Source organism: Charadrius vociferus, unplaced genomic scaffold (assembly GCF_000708025.1).
Source record: "Charadrius vociferus isolate BGI_N301 unplaced genomic scaffold, ASM70802v2 scaffold825, whole genome shotgun sequence".
NCBI classification, from domain to species: domain Eukaryota; kingdom Metazoa; phylum Chordata; class Aves; order Charadriiformes; family Charadriidae; genus Charadrius; species Charadrius vociferus.
Genome location: NW_009648495.1, coordinates 381,237 through 398,882, shown reverse-complemented (window position 1 = coordinate 398,882; position 17,646 = coordinate 381,237). Strand labels below are relative to the sequence as shown.

General features: G+C 44.9%; 1 protein-coding gene across 1 annotated transcript in view; it reads right to left on the bottom strand.

Moving 5' to 3' along the window:
- SMARCC1 (SWI/SNF related, matrix associated, actin dependent regulator of chromatin, subfamily c, member 1) overlaps positions 1–17,646 on the bottom strand; it is a 91,064-nt gene that overhangs the window by 19,037 nt on the left and 54,381 nt on the right. The window contains exons 21-24 of the mRNA XM_009885686.1: positions 11,597–11,652; positions 8,588–8,702; positions 7,576–7,730; positions 2,124–2,258 (exon numbers count right to left, since the gene is read on the bottom strand). Coding sequence (XP_009883988.1) covers positions 2,124–2,258; positions 7,576–7,730; positions 8,588–8,702; positions 11,597–11,652 — 461 coding nt within the window. The remainder of the gene's footprint in view (positions 1–2,123; positions 2,259–7,575; positions 7,731–8,587; positions 8,703–11,596; positions 11,653–17,646) is intronic.

Below are 17,646 nucleotides of genomic sequence, written 5' to 3'. Positions count from 1 at the left end.
GAGAAGACCAGCATGCATCAGCCTGCCAGACAATCTCCCTACACAACCCCATTCATGAAATCAGCCACATTTTTAGGTACGTAGTCACAAATATTACACTCTTCCAATTTGCAACAGCACGTTTGGGCATTGTTGCAAAGTGATTCCCAATGAGAAAGGACATTACAAGCACTTAATGGATACTCAATGCAATAACCATCATTGTACTACAATTTAATCTTCAGCAAGTAACTCCTCCCTAAACAGAAATGGGTAAAGAAAGTATTCATCCGCTATTATAAATTCTGGATCAACAGGGCTCCTACCAACAGGATCCCTGCTTAGAGGCAGAGTTGGCAGTACTGAAATCACTTCAGCTTAAACACTGAAGTAAACGTGTTTTGCCTAAAATCTGAACGCCCTCCAAGCTGCAACTCAGATTTCTTTCACCACTTAGAATCACCTCACCTTTACTATAAGAAAAAGCCAGTGCAGCAAATAAGGACATATGCATAGTGTGCAATGGCACCTAAGGAATTTTTTTTTTTTTTTTGCTTTAATTATTCCACTAAATATCCACAACGACAGGTGAAAAGACCGAATTTAACCACCAGAAAGCCGAGGGAAAAATTTGTATGCACATTTTTAAAAAGGAAAATGTCATATGCCTCAAAATGGAAAAAAAAAAAACCCACTGTCACTAATAGAATATATCCCCCAAAGAAAGAAATCTACAGAGAACCTTTTCAAAATAGTTAGGTCCATTTCTTGAGCTGCCAATCAGTGTCAGAAGCAAACACCACACTGAAATGGTTGTGGATGCTGAGCAATCTAGAAATTCTTGCTGACGTTCTGCTACAACAAAAGACCACAGTTTGTCAAACTCTATCAATGTGATTAATGCCAAAGTGAGGATGTAAATTCCATTAAATTCACATGGTAGGGCAAATGTGAAACCCCCTAGAATTATGAATCAATATCCTCAACACATCTAGAGTAATTGTCTATTGACAAAAAATGAGCAAGCTACACAACAGAAAAAAAACCCCAACCTGTCTGCTCTCTGATAAAAATGAAGTTTTGGGTGATCTTTACAGTACCTGGAGAGAAACGGCTACTCTGAAAGCCTGCTGCACTACATATGAAAGAACACTCAGTAACTGATGCGTAATGCAGCCACTGACGGGCAGAGACAGCATCTCTTCCACGTTATACCCTGATTTTAGGGATACACAAGTCTCCAGTAAGGTGTGAGTAACAGTGCTACGATATAAATCCAGCCCTGCTTGGGATGCGTCGTATATGCGCTCCCTTAGCGTCACCACCTTCTCCAGCTGGCTAGACCTCAATCGGGACCTGCGCCCCGGCTTACCGCCTCACTAGACCGAGCACAGAAACTAGCAACCTCTTGCTTGGCTTGCCCAGCTCCTCCTCCTCAGTCGCACTTTAGATGTGTTAGTTCAGCTTTGTTCTATTTTGATACTTTTCTGGTGCCTCTGAGCAACCACCTTTCCCCATCTCCTGCCATCACTGCCTCCTTCCCTTCCCTCGCAGCGGCTGTTCCCCTCTCCAGCTCAGGCAAATCCCACACCATCACGAGACGAGAAGCTGTTACTCCCCAGTATCCTTCTGCCACTGCGTCTCACTTTGAGGACTTTCCCAAGAGATACGGGGAATGCCCTCCAAAAACCTGAACGACAGGCTTAAACCCAAATCTCCGGTCTAAATTGGGCGAGGAAGGAGAGGCAGACAGAGCTGGTTTCCCTTCCCTTTGGGAAGTAAGGTTTCCATCCATTTCACTCTCTTTACATGGAAAAGCCATTCGTACATCAGATATCATTTACGCAATAAGGTCTACATAGAGGCTCAGGACCAATTCCACATTCACGCTTAGATGACTGGAGTAAGGATCAGGAAGCAAATCCAGGATATCACCAGTTTGCCGCTGATGGTAAAGGGAAGATCTGGATAGAGGAGAAAGCTCAAACACTACTGTAGGGGATAATGGTGAATTCCAGCTGAGGCAGAGACCTGCATAAAGGTGAGAAACAGCTGAAGTTGCTAGTTTCCCAGCTGGCAGCATACATAGATCTTGGCAGTGACGAATTAAATCCAGACTCTCAGATTAGTACCCTCCTACTTACTGCCTCTTTCTCTCTGTCCATAATGGTTTCCAGCTCCTCAAAATGGCGAAGTTTTATCTCCAGCTTCTTCATCTGTGTTTCCACCAGAAGGGCCACCAGGGACTTGATCTTTCTTTCTTCCACTGCCGCTAGGTGCTGAGGATAAAACACAGGTTTTCGCTTTAGATGGATCTCACAAAATAAAGTATTTTAAGGGAAAAAATAAGCCCACTACGCCTGCACCTCGCTTTAGCCATCCTATTCTACTTCTGGACGCAAAACAGGGCATTACATTATCAGTCTTATGCTGGGAACCAGAAGCCCTTGGAAGATGGTTAAGCTTTTAATCAAATAAATAGGTGGTAAGTTTTCATGCAAGAGGTGTTGTGGATGCTCAGTACTCATAAGCGACCCAGCTTTGCCTCGAAGCCTCCCGAGCGCTGCGCAACAGAGAGCGCTTTCAGTGGAAATGCAAATGAGGGAGCAAGGGTACGTTCCGCCGAGTCAGCCGTAGGTCATCCAAAAAGCTTTCACCAAAACACACACAGGAGGCTTTTACCTGGAACGACCCACAAAACCAGCGAGACGACTCTCGCACGCCTTTGCCGTTGAAGTATTTTTTTCCTCAAGTAAACGAGCAGCTCCGTATCTAGCTAAGGATATTCCCATTACATGCAGCGCCACACCACTAAACCATACGCTTTCTCAGCGCAGCAGTTCCACCTCGGGCTAGGGAGAGCTTGCAGAGAAATCTCTACACAGATATTAGAAGAAACTGCTAAAAAAAAATATAATTATTTCCCGTTTGCTTTTATAACCAGGTTGCGTAGTATTCCTACCGCAGAAGAAAGCTGAAGGCAAAGCTGTATTTAAACTGCAAAAGCAAACTGCAGAAAAAGGCAAACAGATTCTTTACAAGGCTTTAGCTTTACCCCATTTACATATACACACTTATACGTAAATGATACAGGAGATATATATATATGTGTGTATGTATGTGATACATGAGACAGCCTATAAAAGCGTTTCACATTCTCCAAGTGTGAAAGGCGTGTTAATGATGGTTTCTACCAGCTTTTGCTAAAAGCTTGCTGTTCGAACGCAAACACGCTCAAAATAAAACACCCATCAGACGCACTGCTCAGAAGTTTCTGTATTAACAGTCAAAGGATGTTTGCTGACCGCAGCGCCCAAGCAAAGCCCTGCTGACACATCCAAGGGTTAAGGGGGAAGGAGGGTTGGCTTTAGAGAAGGGAAAGGTGAGGGCCGAGGGGAAGAAGGAAAAAAGAAAAAGCTGGACCTCATCCAGCTCAAGCTGCACACAGAGACTCATATTTAGCAAGCTGTGCCCCAAACCTCGGCTCCGAACGGGGAGAAATGCTGAGCTGGAGAAAAGCAGCATTCTAAAACTCCCTGGTAATCCCAAACAGGATTTCTCAAAAACGTACGATATTGTTTCCATCACTAATACGTTGTGTCATCTGACAGCCTTCACCTCTGGTAACCCACCAGCAATAAAGCAAGTCTCCAGTCAATCTGGATAACGTACATTCAAGACTCTCACTGAGTTTAATTTTAAATCGGGTACAGTTTGAGAACCAGAGCGATCCCCCAAGTTCATCTAACAGCGCGCCACCGCGAAATTCAAGTAGGCTCTTCAGTTGAATACTGATCAAACAGCGGCGCACACATCTGAAATAAAAGTAACTGAAGGGCTGACAGAACTAGAAAATTCAACATCAATTAATACTGTTTAGTAAAACAAACTCATTTGTATGAAAAGTCAGAGTGACATAAGTACCTTTGTTGACACACAGAGCCTTCTGACAGTCACTTCTCCTTGCTTGATGCGTGCAATTTTAATAATGAAACCAGATTAACGTAAAATCAGCAAGGCAAACGGTTAGGTAAAAGACAGGTCTCAAAAGACACATTAGAAAGGAAATGAGCATCGAAGTTTTTCCTGAAGAGAGCCGAAGAGACTGCTCCCGAGCCTGGCATTACCCAGTGCTTTCACGGGGACAAAGAACAAGTCATTACTGACTCTGCGGTTGACAATAAAATAGCAAGATAAAATTAATAGCGATTTAAATTGCCTGATAAACACATTGTTGAGTCCGCCTTAGGTCATAAATAAGTGAAAAAGATGATGGTATGTGACATTATCCCGGGAGACAGCAATTCTAACGGCCTGAGCATCACTCCGCAGGGCGGACGTGGCCTCTGGCGGAGAGCAGATGCGGCACAACGCTCTCGTTTACTATTTAAACACGTGAATTCTAAACACCGGTATGGTCATGAGTGCCTCTGTGCCTGCGCTTGTGCCCGTTGCCACAATACCGACTCTGAGTTCTCTGCTCAGCAACCCCTTCTGGGTGAATATCGATAAATTTGGGAGGAATCACAAGACCAGCTACTGACCAAGCGCACCCACATCACCGGCAGCCTCACAGAACCTCGGCCATCCCCTCCTCTTCGCAAACCCAGCTTTAGTTGTGGAACTCGCTAATCACAGCAAGAACACGAGTGCGACAACTGGTCCAGACAACTGTAATACCAGACCACAAGAGACCTCTGGAAAACGGCTAGCATCCCAGCACCACCTCACTGGGATCCCATCCGCAGGCAAGAGGTTACCCGACACTGCAACAGGCAGAGAAAAATACTCCTTCCTCCTTCCCTCTCCCTATTTTGTGAGCGGAGACTAGATGCTTCACCCAGCTTTCGTTTGAGAGGCCAAGAGTGGGCAAGACCGTCTTTCATGAAGGAAACGGAAGCAATAAAGGTGGCAGATAACACAGAACTATCTACACGAAGGCGCACAACGGGAAAAACTAAGTCCTGCCATGCATCCATTCAAGCACGAGATGAAAAAGGTCCTACAGTGAGTTTCTAGAGCAGCAAAGAGGAACCAATTAAAGACATAATTTGATTTGCCTATAAAGAGAAGATGGGAGGTAGCTGCCTGCAAAAAGAAGAAACCTGATTTTAGCAACAGGGTCCCTTCTATTCCTGATTTTTATATTTCTAAATACCCACACATGAAAAAAGCAGTTGATAAACAGAGGCTTTTTAATTCAGCAGGCAAAGGAAACGGCACTGTGGTACAACGGTTTGTGGTTGAAGCACATCAGATGAGGAATAAAGCCTAACTGCAAAGTTTACCACCCATGGAAAAACTTACGGACAATTATGGGAGGTTTTGCATCACTGGTAGTTTTTGGTATCAGTGACTTCTAGAAAAGACGTATTCAATCACAACTACCTCAAAACAAGAAATCCAGAGAAATCATAGGATCAGTGTTATACACAAGGTCAAATTATGACCAAGACAGTCTTTTTTGGCAGTGGTGGATCAAAAGCTACAGCAGCAGCTCTGCAGGGCGATCACAACTGGACAAAAGCTATAGCGATCCGCAGGAGAGAGGACATTTTCTATCGGGTGCCACTTACGCACAGAAAGGGCAAAAAGCTTACAGTGATTCAGGAATCTGAGAAGAAAACAAGGAAAGGGGACTTTAGTTCTAATATTGTTTGTACAGAAGCCATAACCTGTAGATACAGGTTTACAATTGTTGCTTTATTCTCTACGTAGTAATATAGAGTCTCTCCCCTAAATGTACACGTTCACTGGATACCATTTCTCAAACAGGACAACTTATTGGTGAAGCCACTTACCTCAAAAGAAAAAAAAAAAACAACACACTTTGAGTGCCTGCCTTTAACCCCTGTCTCTCCTTAGAGGTTAACTGCAATATTCTTCTGCTATAAAACTGTAAGGAAAACAACTTTCTAACAGCTCTTCACATGACCAGGTCTCGAGTTTATTATGAAGAACCGAATCGCACTCAGACAAGATACAGCTCGCTGGAAGCCTTAATATTCTCTGGGTTTTTAAAGTGCAAGTGGAAAGAGAAATCCCTGTTGAACTTCAATTCCACTCTGAAGTGTGAACACCCTAATTGTAATATATTATTTCCCGTAATATAAAGCTAAAATTCTTCTAGAATATTATTATTACCATAATGAAAACTGCCATTAGCCAAGTCCCTTCTCCCTCTAGCACTCGTTATCAGCACAGGAAGGAAAGCAGGAGATCATCTTTATTTGGAGCAAGCAGCCTTCCATAAAATAGAGATTAAATTTCGTGTCTCCTTATATATATGCAGGTTTTCTTTCTACTTGGCTGAAATTATCTGTAAGCCTGATGAACTGCAAATAAGTTACTCTCAGTAAGAGCTTGGTCCTAGGAGTGTCACAGGTTCAGATGCCGAAAGGCAAAGTGATGCACGAGAGAGCCAGCGAGGACTCCACACGTCACCGAAAAAATGAACTCGAAGTTTGCCTGCAAAGCGGGATTCCACACAGGCAGGGTGCCTAACTCGGACACCAAGCAACCCCGAGTTCATGCAGGTTGTGATTTCAGAGCCTGGCTTGAAAGGTAATAACTAAAAATATCCTCAAGTCTCCTGGGTTCATAAAGGAGGGACTGTATCATCATGACAACACCGCACTGTCCTCAACATACATGATGCCGTTGGGGAAAAAAAAGTCTAAATTTAAGAGTCAAAGCTCAGACTGGAAAAGTCAGTATGATACGTGCAACACCTCATTACGTCCACCATTATGTCCTGAAAATCCATCGGGAGATAAACACCATCCATGCTTTGCTTTTGGTATCTATGAAGTAGGTGACATGCAACTCGGGACTGAATCCAAGAGCGATTAAAAAACCCAAACTACAACTTGAATCAAAAGAAAAAAAAAAAAAAAAGAAAAGAAAACAGATGTTGAAAAAGATATTCTGAAAGAAGCGAAGGCGATCTGGTTCCCGCAAAAAGAAAATGACAGACAACACGCAATAGGTAATTACAGGGTAAAGAAAAGCTATTAGATAGGACACCATTTCAAACCACAGCTCATTAAGAGAATACAGACAAACAAACAGAAGTTTAGTGATAGGAAAACAAGAATGTGCTTTTAACACATACACACAGTGCCTCTTAACAAAAAAAATAATCATGAAGTTGTCTATAAAAAATTGTAATGCTCAAATTGAACATTGCACTCTTGTACAGACAAAGAGTCCAAGCACAGAAGGGTTGTGTGAAGTCCACGGAACAGCCGGTGGCACAGCGAAAAAGGCAACGGGTGGGTTTTGCCACTCTGACCTATCAGCACTACAGCCAGACCTGTCGAGTAGATAAAAGTCTTTCCGAAAATGACAAACACATTTTGGGGCTCTTAGGGATGTTCATCAACTTCATAAGCATAAAAGCAGCTGCCTAAATTAAAACGATACATTATTTCACTCGGGAGTTAACGTAGAAGAAACTGAAGATGGCACTTGTGCTCCTTGACGGTATGAGAGATTGGAACACGAATTTGCACAGATCTGGAACAAAGGACCATTTTAGGACGAGTTCTAATGTGAACTGGAAAGCAAGTCAATGGAGAGCCGCATAAAACAAACCTTTGCTTTGGTGGCAGCTGAGGCAAGGGCAGCAGCTGCAGCTGTAGCTACGTTTCCTTCCGAGATTTCATGTTCCACTTTCTTCTTCCCAGCCTCGTTTTCTTTGTCTTTGCTTGCATCAACGTTCTCCTTGTTCTCTTCTGCCTCCTTTTCTTCTGAAAGAGATTTACCGCCAAGTCCGTTACGCGCATTCTCCCCTTGTTAACAGTATCGTGTCAGGACAGGAATCGCACTACGCACACTGCTCGTAGTCAAACAAATTAATGCATCCACACACACACACATTCCTACGCTGTACGCGTCCAAACGCTGACACGGGAACAATTCTAGTCTAAGAGGATCTGATCCAGCAAATAGGGCAACTTTAAATGCTTTTAGTTTCCATCCCGTCAATTCATCATCCACAACAATTTCAGCCGCGTTTCCAAATCAACTCCATTATTACATCAAATCCAAACACTTCTTGTTCTACCTGGTGCTAAAATACTGAACGTAAGTTCCAGGAAAAAACGATGTATCCATGTGGCACAAGGGGAACACATTAAAAATAGACAAGAATAATAATGTTTTATGTAGAAAAAATAACCCCAGTACTGCTCAGCCTGTCAAAATAAAGGCTCTGCATCACTTCACAGGGAAACGGAGCTAACATACTAAGAGTAAAAGTGAGCAGTCCTATTTCTTTGCATCAGGAGTGATCAAATGGTGTGCAATACAGGCAAAAGAAAATAATTTATGTGACCTACACACACTTTGCTGCTGCAATTTCTTCACCCAGTCACTACGCACAGCGACAGAAAGCTCAGCTGAGGTCTAAAATAAGTTCAAGAAAGAATTTAGTGCCTGAGCTTTGCAGTGAAATTAAACTGGAATATTTCCTACTGAACCATGAAGCAGCCTGATGTGCACGAGGAAATATTTCTGCCACAGTTGAGTTTATAGTCTATTCCAACCACTTCAGAGGAAGGCTATTAAAGCTACCACAGCTTGAGGAACAGCTGGGAACCATCACCTGGCTTGGGGTCCGCAGTCACTTCGCTCTCTTGCTCTTTTTCTGGATTTCTCTCATTTTCTCCTTCTTGTACCTTATCGCCTTCCTCAATTTCACTCTCCGCTTTGTTTTCAACCTAAATGGGATGAAAGATGGTTTGAAGAATGAGAGCTATACAAGACATTCACTGTTAACTTGGTTTATAACTTCCAAATTGATTCACTATCTTAAAGGAAGAGATTAAATTTCAAAGGTTGATGGCTACTAAAGCCTATTTTGACAATTGTAAGTGAAATCTCAATAAACAAATAACTGCTATACTGGACAGAAGTCTATCAGATTCCGTAAAACAGGCCAACCTGGGTTCATCTGAAGGTACAAGAAATCCTGAGCTAAGATGGCAGAGAAGGATCTGGGGGTGCTGATTGATGAGAAGCTCAACATGAGCCGGCGATGTGCGATCGCAGCCCAGAAGGCCAACTGGATCCTGGGCTGTATCAGAAGAAGTGTGGCCCCCACCAGCAGAAGGAGACGGAGCTGTTGGAGCGGGGACCGAGGAGGCCCCGGAGATGCTGGGAGGGCTGGAGCCCCTCTGCTGGGAGGACAGGTTGGGAGAGTTGGGGAGGTTCAGCCTGGAGAAGAGAAGGCCAAAAAGGGGAGACCTTATAGTGGCCCTCCAGTGCCTAAAGGGGCTCCAGGAGAGCTGGGGAAGGACTTTTTGCAAGGGCGTGGAGTGATAAGATGAGAGGGAATGGCTTCAAACTGGAAGAGGGGAGATTTAGATGAGATCTGAGGAAGAAATTGTTGCCTGTGCGGGTGGTGATCCCCTGGGGCAGGTTGCCCCGAGAAGCTGTGGCTGCCCCATCCCTGGAGGTGTTCAAGGCCAGGTTGGACGGGGCTTGGAGCAACCTGGGCTGGGGGGAGGTGTCCCTGCCCAGGGCAGGGGGGTTGCAACTCCATGATCTTTAAGGTCCCTTCCAACCTAAACCATTCTAGGATTCTATGACAAGAACATGTTCTGCCCCTCCGTGCTGCCCCCATTTATTCCAGTAGTTTGCACATAAGTTTTATATCCTTCCCAGTGTCTGCCACGTTAACAATTTATACAGCATTCACCCATCCGCACAGCTCCAAATTCTGCAGAACTCATGGTCACAACAGTGTCCTGAGGCAACAAACGCTACAACTGAATCACACGTTACAGGAGGGTGCCTCTGTCCACAAGTGGTTGGAGAGAGCAACGTTTGCAAAACGGAAGTAAAATAAAAGTATCTCTTGATAAAATCTAAGTGCCTTAACTTAGTATTAATGAAATCAGTAGCAGTTTTGTGCTTAAGACTGGAAGTATCGTCTTCCTCTTGAAGATACAGCAAACTGATGTGAATGTTTTTCATTCATTCTGCTCTACAGAACAACGTATCTTTTCAAGCTCTGACCAAGTCTTCTACGCTGACGTCTACCGAAGCGTACCTGACTATTTACCTGAAAGGCAGCGAAAGATCTATCTGAAAAAGAGCGAGAAGTAACATCAGGACTACACTCAGCAGCCATCAGCTTAGTTTGATTTCATTCCTTTGATTAAGGGGGCAACACAGAAATGTCACCTGTCGCTGCAGACTCAGTGAGCGCCCACCACCATTTATTTAGCACGGTGGTGTTCTAATTCCAGGATATTAGTTTAATTCCAGTTCAGGTCTGAAACAATTACAGCCAGTGCCGTTATCGTAGACTATCTGAAAAGAGGTACTGTGTTTGAAGACATGGGGTTATATCTTGTAGGCACTATCAACAGCTTGAAGGAATTAATTTTGAAGTATCTCATCTTTATAGGCAGGATGCATCATATCTAACATCAACAGCGTACAACACACACACCTCTAACCAAGAGTTAGCCCAGATTTCTTGTAAAGAGAAGTTTTATTGACCAGCTCAGCAAGAGGCACCTTCCTTTAGTCGGCCAGATCTCATCCTCCCACATCCAAGCGGCACGCGATCATGCGGAGCAAATAGATACGCAACTCGCATTGTCACTGGAGAGCTGCGATGCAGCCGGGGCAATGGCTTCCTCCAGGTTCTCTGTTCAGCTCCACACAACTCACCCATTTCCGGGAAAGCCCTGATCTATCCGACCTTGGTAGAACTGAAGGCTGCAGTCAACTCTGGGAAGGCAATTTGTCACAAGACAAACTTTCCTAGAGCAAGACTTTGAAGTGATGCTTGCTTTAGATCACTACAAGTCATGAACCACAACGTACCAACGTCCTTCTGCAGCTTAAGTCTCTAATTCGTGTGGTAGCACCCAGTCCCAACCGTTTTTTCTCAGGACTAGGAAACAACACACCGACACTCCATTCCTGTTCTTTGCCCAGCAAAAGAAACATCTCTATATGATGTCTCTATACGAATGTCCAGAGAAAGGCAACGGAGCTGTGAGGGGTCTGGAGCACACGTCCTGCGAGGAGCAGCTGAGGGCCCTGGGGGTGTTCAGCCTGGAGAAGAGGAGCTGAGGGGAGACCTTCTCGCTCTCTACAGCTCCCTGAAAGGAGGGGGCAGCGAGGGGGGGCAGTCTCTGCTCCCAAGGAACAGGCGATAGGACAAGAGGGAACGGCCTCAGGTTGCCCCAGGGGAGGTTTAGGATGGAGATTAGGAAAAATTTCTTCCCGGAAAGGGTTGTGAAGCAGTGGCACAGGCTGCCCAGGGCAGTGGTGGAGTCGTCGTCCCTGGGGGGATTGAAAAGCCGTGTAGCCGCGGTGCTGAGGGACGTGGGTTAGTGGTGGGCTGGGCAGTGCTGGGGTAACGGGTGGTCTCCATGGTCTTAAGGGTCTTTTCCAACCTAAACTATTCTATGGCTTGAGAATAAATGAGTCATAAGAAAATGAAGCATTATGAAGACTGAAAACTGTTCCCTGTGGGCAGACACACTGACTAGAACACTACTGTCTTTCTTACACGGCATTTTAGAACGTGGTAATTCAGGTTTGTAAGCGTCAGAACCATCTTTCCAGCACCAGCGTACTCAGCCAAGCTTACCTTCTCAGACTGTTGCCCATCTGTCTCGGTTTCCATCTTTTCTTCCTCAGCTCCATCTGAGAAAACAAATAAAGTATTTAGAATTGCCGTAACACCCATTTACCATACTTCAACTTTTATTTCAGGTTTAACTAAAGTTTTCTGTTCTCTACTAACAGTGGTTTAAAGAAAGTCACACCGCTAAACTCCTGGAAGACTAAAAGCTTATTACACTAGTTTTACTTTAAAAATCAAGTTTACTTGCAAATTTAAATTTAACTGGTTTTTCTTTTCAGTCCAATAATCAGGACAAAACATTATCTACACTCTGCTGGAACACCCAGTTTACCCACGGAGAGAGAAACCATCAAATCTACCAATTTTAGCTACAGAAAGGACAGTTCAATGCACAGTTCTGCAGTACTCAAGTCATACAGTAACTCCCCTTGATAAGTCACGGCATTATAAAATGTTTTTCCCCAATACAGCCAATTTGATTCTGTAGATGGTTGTCAGTTACGTGATTAACCTCAATTACGGTGCTGCCAGACTTGTAATTCCTCCTTAGCACAAGATCCCCTGAGCTGCTCTCGACGAAAGGTCTATCCCAGAGGCACCGTCATGCCTTGCAGGTCAACCAAAGATTTAAATTCCATTTTGCAGGTGGTGCAAATACCAGAGTTCTCCAAAGCAGACCTCAAAATAATTATTCAACACCAGAGTAACATTAAGCACTAGCAAATCTATTTAAAGCACTAACACTGTTCTTAAACGCGGAGGACCTCTTGTTATTTCTGGCTCCAAAGCTACTGGAGTTCAAGGCAGTGAACGGTTATACCTCCACACTGGTTTGATGTGAAACCGCATTTCACAGCCTCCCTACCTGCCGCTCTGCTTAACCATGCTGACCAGGCGGTTCTCCAGTCCTGTATGGCTCTTTGTGCTGTTCCTCCAAACACTCCTCTCCCCAAAACACTCTGTCATTGTCTCCAAGCCCTCAGAAATACATTCGAAGCACACGTTTGAGTCTGAACTGAACAAAGAAGCTGAAATTAAAGAAACTGGCCCACAAGGCGTAGTGCTATATGGTAGATGTTTCTGGACAGCGCTCTCACCCAGATCTTGATCGTTCATTCTCTCGTTTCTTCCTCGGCCGTAAGGATACCAACACTTGTGGGTTTGTACTGAAGGGCAGATCAATGAAACGATTCAAGTTAAGCCCTAACACTTTCTTCACCTTCTCGCTGAAAGAAGCTGTATTGCAGCCCAAGAGCCCAATCGCAGCTGCCTCGTTAGGTGCTAAACAAGGTACGAATCACATCTGAGCTCAAGAACTGGTTGTTGGTTAGATATAAAGCAAGAAAAGAACCTAAATTACCAGCTGAAAGTTTCCTCTGCATCCTAAATACAGCCAGGCAAAGAACTAAGAAACAGAGCTGAGGCTGAATAACACACCTCCTGACAACGTTGTCACGGGACAGCCTGCTCGACTCCCAGCTTTTTAAAAAAGCACGCTTCCCGAGAGGCTCTGAAAAACCAGAGCTGAGTTGCACCTTCGGTGCTAACGCTGAAGAAGACAACAGCATTGGGTGAGCTCTTACTTCTCCCCAGTGGCTTCAGGGATTGCTGACAGCTGCCGTAAGGTGTGCAGGGCTCCCCATAAAACCACCAGTTGGGTTCTCTGGGCAACAACGATTTCTGGACTTCTCCAGGAGGTGGAGCTTCAGCCTCACACCATGCCCTGAATCTTCAGAGGACACACACCAGACAGCCTCTGCCAAGACTGGCTCCAAGCCCAGGCTCCCATTCTGGAGTCATGAAGTACTTCATTATGGGAGAAGAGAAGCGTGCCAAGCACGTGCTCAGGAGGAGACCTCTACAGAGAGCCGAGGCAGCTCACTCCCATCACTGCAGCCTCCGGTTCTGAACTGGTCATCGACAATCTCCATTAGTGTCTGACTAAAGAAGTCTTCCTCTCCTCAGATGTCAAAACAGAAGAGTACACGTCATTTGGGGAAACAGTCATAAGAAGCTGTAAGTACGTAACAGGAGCTATTTGGGAGGTTCTCTCAGTGCCACGGCTGTGTGGGTCCGCACCTGCTGCCTCTTACACCTTCACATTTGGAAGGCTCAACAAGTTTGCCAGACACCCATAAAAACCCGACCTTGATCACAGGCACCTTCAGAGTGCCCTACCACCAGGCATGAAAAAACCTTAGCTTCAATACACAACTACGTGCTGCCCACGATTGCCCATTTTGTTTGGTTTTTTGGCCGACTAGACTCAGCTCTTCAAGCTTGGAACCTCTTATTTACTGTCTGCTTGGCATTCAAGTAGCTATTACAGAGAGATCTGAAGAGTTCTGCCAAAACAGAGGCGGGCGCCCTTGCGTTACACATTGCTTTTTGAGTAGCTGCTGACCAGCTACCATCCCATCTGACCTCGGTGTCTACAGCAGAAGACCAGGTGACAGCCCAACTGGTGTACAAGTGAGACCAGTGTCATTTTGAGTGTACAAAATGAGGAAAGGAAAAGAAATCAGAACCCATGGTTACCGTGTGCTGGAGGCACCCACCTCAAGAGAAGGGTTTTAACAGCAGTTAGTATCTTCTTGTGCTTAGTACGCACCTCTTGCTGCTAACCCTTGGTTCATTCGTTAAGTTCTTCCTTTACAGAACATTTATTTAAAATGTTCCTACTAATGATAGCAGGCCTTTGAGATAAGAGGATAACAACAAGCGTATTGATGGAGAATACCATGAAAGCATCCAAATAACGTACTACTACGTCCTGATATTTTACATATGGATTCTTTAAAAGTCCAAGAAATCCTGATTTATTTGCAGGGCCCAGCTGTTCTGCGAGAACAGACAAGAGAGAGGTGTCAGCACAACCTCGTACTCCTTGTCCAGGATCTTAGTTTTTGTTCTGCAAGAACAGAAACGTTAGTTACAATTGAATGTACAGGGGCATTAAGGAAGGAGCTTATTTAGCTCATGGACTCCACCATGTGCTGCCGTACCAATATAAAACTGCTGGTGAAAAGCCCTGATCCATCTCTAAGCTTCTGAAGACATTAGCTGGTGTTGGGCGTTCATTTTCGGTAATCCTCATTTTACCGGTAACTCCTGTGTGCTACACTGAAGAAAAACAGGTACAAAGCGTTTTGCTTTAATAGCAACAGTTCTGTAGAGAAGTTTTTACACAAGTCCCTTCCATATATAAGAAAAACCTACCAAAATGTCTGACTGAAAGATAACGGTTTTCCTCTTGGCTTATTTTAAGATGATAAACCTACTTATCTGAAGTATCTGCCACCATAATTCAATTTATGGAGACTGGGGATCTACCTCCTCAGAAGTTTTATCTCAGAGTTAAGATTTAGTGACCTAATAATGTCACAGGGAGAAATCTAGATTAGATTTTGTCAGACAGCTATTTCAAGCCTAGAAGCAGAACCCCAAACTGGGCTTAAGAGTGCCATCCCTCCCAGTAAATGAAAGAAAAGGCTTTACAAAGAAAGCTGTATTCTCCTCTTCAGCAAAAACCAACCAAGCAACGAGAGAGACAAGGTGCAGAACACTCCAAGTGTGGTTGGATTGGTAAAATGGAAGATCACGAGCTCAAACTAGGAAAACACTGCATAGGAATACACAAATTTTCATCCTGGTGTGACATAACCCAAACACTGAGACGTTCCAAGATTCCTAGTATTGAAATACAGCGTAATTGAAAGAACAAGAGTTTATAATTTTGTATAAACAACACAAAACTTAACAACAGAGAGAAGTGGAGCAATTCTGAAGTTCTGCTTCCTACAAAATTCCAAGTCAGAGTGAAACAGGTCAGAAAAGCTCTCATCTGTGGACAATTTTAAGTCAAGACGGGGAGGCTTCTGTCTCAAAAGCTAACCATTTGATAATTTGGTTGCTCTTCTGGAAGATGAGAACCCAGAGCTGAGGTTCTCCAGTCTCAGGCTGAGCAGAGACTCGAGTCTCAGCACCCAGAGCAGCAGGGAGCACCTTGACCATCAGGCTGCTCTCTCACCTGCTGACGGCTCCTACTCCAAAAGATTTCCCACAGAAACCTGCAGCTTCGCATTTATACTCCGAGGGAGTGGGAAAAAAATTCCCTGGAAGGCTCTTGTCCTACAATTGCATATGATTTGCTCGGGAACACAAACTTCACAGGCAACAATACTTGCCAGATTCTGAATCGCATTTGAGAGAAAGCTGTCAGGCGATAATCGAGTAAGCTGCCCTGAAGAACGCCATAAAATATAACCCTGTAAGACATGAACTTTCCTCCTGTACCCACAAATCGGTTTGTTCCTGTGTCTTTTAGGGAAGACTGAACTCCCTTTCCACTCTAAACACAAAATTTTTGCATGTGGGTTTTGTTTTCCGATTACAACGCATGCCAAGGTTTCCCATCTTAAGGCACAGGTTTTCAGCGAAGCAGCACCCCGCAATGCGCGAGCCGCTGCGGCAGCTGAAGACACGAGCACAGGATGAGTTTGTGTAGGTTTACAACGTGCTACACATCAAACATTTTCATAGATTCCAAGTGCTTGCTATTAATTCTCTGCGAGTATTGGGGCAAGTTTTATTAACTATTCCTTTTTTGTTTCAGAAAATCATAGAATGGTTTAGGTTGGAGGGAACCTTCAAACCTCATCTCGTTCCACTCCCCTGCCCTGGGCAGGGACACCTCCCACCAGCCCAGGTTGCTCCAAGCCCCATCCAACCTGGCCTTGAACACCTCCAGGGATGGGGCAGCCACAGCTTCTCGGGGCAAATCTGCAGACCACGGTAAGAGCTGTTAAGCAACTACTGCTGCGGGGGAAGTTCCAGGCAAACAGGACACCCCAGACAGACAAACTCCTTCCCACCCACCCAGCCTTTAGAGAAAATCCTCTCAAAGAAAAAGCACGCAGAGCATCTCAGAGTATGGAAAAGTGTCCTTGGACTCTCCCTTGTGTCATAATACCTTTGATGGACACTTTCCAAAACAAAGCGTTCTTTTATGTTACATAGGGACACGTTCAGCTACAGAGAGAGTCAGAAGGTGCGACAGTAAGATTACGGAGAATATCCTGATTTAACTTAGGTTTTCTAGTCCTGGCTGTAATAATAAATGTTAGTTTAAAATTAGGATGACGACTTTAGGCAGGTTGTAGTCAATGGGTTTTGAAAACTGTTTTCTCGTATTAGATGCTAAGCGCTTATTTGCAGTGACAGCACTATGCCTCTGTGGTTCCCACTGGCATAAGACATTGTGCGCTTGTGTACAGAGGGGACCACGCTGAAACACCACACGTGTAAGGAAAAAGAGAATGAAAACTATCAATTATTACTTTAAGGGTTAAATAAGTTGACCTGGGTTGAAGCAGGTTTTTGCTTCTAAATTACAGGCTACTGAAAGCACTTCAAACCAATTAAGAGTTCTGTCAAAATTCATCACTAATTCAAATGTGAAAGGATCAGAAATAAACCCAAAACATTTCTGAATCTCTGCATGAGAATGACAAAAATGACTCTTGCCTTTCAGCGGGATAAAAACACAACTGCACTGATTCTCCTGTATGATCTAAGAAGGTTAATCATAGAATCATAGAAGGGCTTAGGTTGGAAGGAACCTTGAAGATCATCTCGTTCCACCCCGCTGCCCTGGGCAGGGACACCTCCCCCCAGCCCAGGTTGCTCCAAGCCCCGTCCAACCTGGCCTTGAACACCTCCAGGGATGGGGCAGCCACAGCTTCTCGGGGCAACCTGCCCCAGGGGATCACCGCCCGTACAGTCAATCCTTCCTCATATCTCATCTCAATCTCCTCTGTTTCAGTGTCAAACCGTTCCCCCTCGTCCCACGGCTCCCCTCCCTGACCCAGAGTCCCTCCCCAGCTCTCCTGGAGCCCCTTTAGGCACTGGAAGGGGCTCTCAGGTCTCCCCTTTTGCGCCTTCTCTTCTCCAGGCTGACCCCCCCCCAACTCTCCCAGCCTGTCCTCCCAGCAGAGGGGCTCCAGCCCTCCCAGCAGCTCCGGGGCCTCCTCTGGCCCCGCTCCACCAGGTCC